This window comes from Crocuta crocuta, unplaced genomic scaffold, assembly GCF_008692635.1.
Source record: "Crocuta crocuta isolate KB4526 unplaced genomic scaffold, BGI_CrCroc_1.0 scaffold327, whole genome shotgun sequence".
Classification (NCBI taxonomy): Eukaryota; Metazoa; Chordata; class Mammalia; order Carnivora; family Hyaenidae; genus Crocuta; species Crocuta crocuta.
The window spans coordinates 994993-999419 of record NW_027529176.1 but is presented as its reverse complement, the minus strand read 5'-3'; the positions used below and the strand labels follow the sequence as shown (position 1 = coordinate 999419).

At 67.9% G+C, this 4427-nt stretch overlaps 2 protein-coding genes across 2 annotated transcripts in view; one reads left to right on the top strand and one right to left on the bottom strand.

The window, feature by feature from the left end:
• MAPK15 (mitogen-activated protein kinase 15) overlaps nt 1–1180 on the top strand; it is a 6744-nt gene extending 5564 nt beyond the window's left edge. Inside the window, exon 13 of the mRNA XM_077758135.1 lies at nt 890–1180. Within this exon, the coding sequence (XP_077614261.1) occupies nt 890–1180 (291 nt within the window). The remainder of the gene's footprint in view (nt 1–889) is intronic.
• A 1703-nt stretch (nt 1181–2883) lies between these two features.
• Nucleotides 2884–4427, bottom strand: part of FAM83H (family with sequence similarity 83 member H) — a 3828-nt gene continuing 2284 nt past the window's right edge. Inside the window, exon 4 of the mRNA XM_077758236.1 lies at nt 2884–4427. This exon is cut by the window's right edge and continues 340 nt beyond it. Coding sequence (XP_077614362.1) covers nt 2952–4427 — 1476 coding nt within the window. The 3' untranslated portion in view covers nt 2884–2951.

Below are 4427 nucleotides of genomic sequence, written 5' to 3'. Positions count from 1 at the left end.
GGAACCATCTGCCTTTCGGCGCTCGGCCGCCTGGCCCTGCTCCCCGGGCCCCGCGCGTGAGCCGCCCGCCAGCCTCCAGTCCGGCTCCTGTACTCAGCCCGCGCCCCTCGCCCAGCTCCGGATTCGGCCCCCAGCGCCCCGTGCTCCCCACTCCCTCACCTGCTCCCGCTTGTGCCTGCACGCGTCCTTGCGTTCGAGGGACGTTGTCCAAGCGTTTCTGGGGGGGGGAGAGGTCCCCACCCCCCCCAGCCCCTTCCTCCAATAAAGTCTTGTTTGGCCACAGCCTACCTGTCCGTCCTTTGTCCTCAGTATGAGACCCTCTCCCAGGCCACGCACCCTTTTCCTGGTGTCCACCCCCTTCCGAGGCCCCCGATGTCTAGCGCAGAGCCCATGAGAAGCTGTGTGGCCCCTGTCTGCCCAGTGCTTTCGCTCTAGGCTCACATAACCAAAGGCCGGCCTGGGGGGGGGGGCTCCTTGGGGGCAGCTTCCTGTCCTCTGTCCACAAATGCTCTGGGGCCTACCTGGTGCCCATCAGAGGGACCAGGCTGTCCCCAGGGGGGTCCTGGAGAGGCAGGGACTTGTGCACCTGCTACCTGGGGGCAAGCTATCACACGACTGCATTTGTGACCCGGAGCCAAAGTGGAAGAGAGATTGGGACAGCGCCCCAGGGTACAGCTCCTGACTGGCCATTGTTGGTGACCCCGTGCTCCTCTGTCACCAACAGTGACTGGCAGCTGGTTTGTCCTGGTGGAGGGTGGGCTCAGGGGTGTGGGAGCCAGAGCGACCCAAGGGGCCCAATGGGCACCTGTCTCCCGGCTGCAGGGTGCCGTGACCCTGACCCTGGGCAGGGGCTGGAACACAGCAGGGGAGACCCTTTTCCCACCGGCAGGTTGGAGCGCCGGGTCTAAGGGGCGTGGCCTGTGCTGCGTTGGGGGCGGGGCCGCCGGGAGCAGGAGCTCTGCGCTCGCTCGGGAAACGCCGCGGAGGCGCGGCGCGAAGGGCAAGGGGAGCTGGCCAGAGGGAGCGGCCCGGCAGTCGGCTGCAAGAGAGACCGAGAAGGCAGAACAGGATTTGGGAGGAGGCCGAGAAAGGCGGCAAGGATCAACGCCCCGGTGCAGGACTGGAGGTGAGCCAGCCACGGAGCGGGCCGTGTGTCGACGTCCTGGAGCCTGAGGCCTAGCCCCCCGCTGATGGACAGGGGCACGGACGGGGCCCTGGGAGTTGGCATCACAGCCCAGAAAGGAGCAGGCGAGGCCCCAGGAAGCCCAGCCCTGCGAACACAGGCCTGGGGGCTGCTGAGAGGTCCAGATACCTGGGCACCCAGCGCAGGGAAGGCTGGGAAGTGTGCGCAGTAACGGGGATCCCCCAGGGGCGCACCCGTGGGGGGCGCCTGCACGGAGGGCTGGTGGAAGTAAGGGGCGGGAGTAGTGGGCTAAAGCAGTTTGGCCGTGAAGCGGAGCCCGTCTGGGAAGGGGCTGAGGTGGAAGGAGTCTTGGAGGTTAGGGGGCGTGGCAGGAGGCGCCGCGGCAGAGGCGGGGCGGGCGGGGGTCCTCAGCGGTCCCCACAGGGCTGGGCGCTGGTGTCCAGAGGGACGGCTGAGACATTCACAAGACCAAAGTTTGCAACGTACAACGGGGCGACTATATATTTAGGAATGTGTGGGAAGATCTTGTTTTATTGTCAACACCTGAATGTGCAGAGTCACATTTGAGATGTTTCGCGGCGTGGAGGTCGCACACGGGGCTCCCCCTCGGCCACGGCCATGCCAGGCCGCTCGCCGTGGAGGTCGCACACGGGGCTCCCCCTCGGCCACGGGCCACGCCAGGCCGCTCGCAAGCAAACTCGTCAGCAAGCGTGGCCAGGCCAAGGACACCCCAGCGCATCTGGCTCCTTGGTGACCTTCCGCCTGCTGTCCCCTTACCTGGCTCGTGGCTTTGGTAACCAGGCTGAGCTGCTGAGGGGCGAGTGTCCTCCAGCCTCCCCAGCCTCCCCTCCCGCCATGCGGAGTCACAGTGCTGCCTTTGCTCAGCGACCCCGTGTGTCACATCCTTCCCCGGTGAGTGCGGACGCCAGCACTTATGGTGGGGAAGTGCCTCAGCATTTGGTGCCCAAATGGGTCATTCCAAATGAAAGTCACTCTCCACAGGTGAGAATGATACAGCAAAGGTCGGCAGGGAAACTTCGATTTTGCAGGTTGGTGACAAAGAGGAAAAGACCCAGAACAGAGTGGACTCGAGGGCCGCGGGGCCCTGAGCCAGCACGCCGCACCACCCCCTCCCCTCCCCTCCCCTCCCCTGCGGAGTCCAGGCGCTCCGCATCCAGCCCTTTTCCGGGGATTCCTGGGCCCCTTCGCGGCTCTACACAGGGTTGCAAAACCCGGAGCCCTTACCCCTCACCGGGTGCTGGCTGCAGCGTGGCCGGCAGCGTGGCCGGGCCTGCCTCAGTTCCCCTGGCAGGGCGGCCTCTCTGGCCCTCCGTCCCCCATCACCAGTCACCCCCAGCCAGCACTGCCCCCCCTCAGGGAGGAGGCCGCTAAGGTGCCAGGAGGCAGACAGGGAGGCAGGGGGGCAAGCAAACAGGGCAGGAAGTGGCACCCGAGCCACCTGTCGTGGAGGGAGACACAGCAGGCCTTGGGGGGGGGGTGCGGGCGAGAGGGGCTGGGGCCGCCAGGACACGGGAAGGGGGAGCAGCGAAGCAGCGGCAGTAGAGCCAAGAGGCAGTGAGCAGAGGGGACCCTGAGGCACGGAAGCCCTGAGACGTGAGGCCCCCAAAGACTGAGGGGCCGAGGTGCATAGATGGCCCCCCACAAGGATGGGGGCGGAGGCAGAAAGAGATGGCCCCCCCGGACATGTGGGGGCCTAAGGCACAAAGAGACGGAGCNAGAGCAGGTGCTCTGCCTCCGGGGCGGCAGTGATGCAGGCACCTGGACCTGGGCTGTCAGGCCAGCAGCCTCACTTCTTGCTTTTGAAGGTGCCCAGGATCTTGGGCATGAACTTGCCCACCTTGCTGTCCCTGGTGTCCTCCTCTGCAGGGGCCTCTCCTGCCCCCGGGCCGCCGGCCTCTTCCTTTTTGCAGAAGACCTCGAATCTGCTATAGACACGTTTCTCCTTGCGCATACTCTCCATGCGGCGCAGCAGCCGGTCGCGTTCCTCGGCGCTGGCAGGCATCGTGCGGCTCAGCCTGCCCTGCGTCCCCAGGCTGTCCGAGCGGAAGATGGCAGAACATTTGTCCTTGTCGGACATGTCTGGGGCCAGGCCACCAGCAGCTGGCGAGCGGCCTAGTTCAGGACTGCTGTGAGCCAGGCCCGGGGCCGCGGCGGGGACCCCGCGGTGTTTCTGACCGTGGGCGCTGATCTGCTCCAGAATGGCTTTCGTGTCATCCCGCAGGTTGCTGCTGTACAAGGCATTGGCCGTGGCGGAGGTCATGCGCCCCCGCGGGCTCCGCTCGTCGCCAATGGCAGCCTCAGTGCTATCACCCCTGCCCAGCGACGGCCGCCGGGGGCTCTCTGGCTGCCCGTTCTCCTGCGGCGCTGGGAAGCCGCCCTCATCCTCCGTGCGCCGCTCACCCTTGGGGCTCAGCAGCTGGCGGAGGCGCAGGGAGCCCTTGCGCAGGACTTCCATGGGGCCGCCAGCCGACTCCTCTGGGGTTCCAGTCTTGGGAGACTCCCCAGAGAAGGTAAGGGTGAGGCTGCCCCTGCGCTCGGGCACGGGGGGCACGGGGCTGCCCTTGCGCTCGGGCACGGGGGGCACGGGGCTGCCCCTGCGCTCTGGCATAGGGGGCACGGGGCTGCCCCTGCGCTCGGGATAGGCCGAGGTAGGGCTCCCTTTCGGCTCAGGGTAGGCAGAGGTGGGGCTCCCTTTCGGCTCAGAGTGGGGTGCCTGGCGGGCGCCGGACCCCTCCAGCGGCGGGCTGTCCCTCCCTTGCGGGGAGGAACGGCCCTGGGCAGAGAGGAAGCGAGAGGGCAGCCGGTCGGTGCTGCCCCGGCCCAGCGTGTCGAGCAGCTGGGTGGCAGTGAGTGTGGCCGCTCCGGGCTGCCTCTCGGCCTCCTGATGCAGCCGCTGTGCGAAGGAGTCGCGAAGGTCCAAGAGGCAGCTCTCGAGGCTGCGGCGCTCGCTTCCCGCGCCGCCCGGCGCCACCACTTCCTCCCGCCACGCCTGGGACACGACAGCCTTGCTGTGGCTGGCGACCGTGACCGGAGCCCCCGCGCCTCCGGCATCGCGCGCCGGGCCCGCCGGGCCCTTGTATTTCTCCAGGAGCTCGGCCACTTTGGCGGAGGTGGCGGAGCGCACGGCCTCGCCACCGGGGCCCAGCGTCTCGCTGACCGCCTGCTCCTTGTGCAGCAGCTGCACCTTCTCAGCCGTGGCGGCCGCGGCGCCTCCCGCGCCCTCGGCCTGCGAAGCGCTGAAGATGAGCGAGGAGCGCAGGCG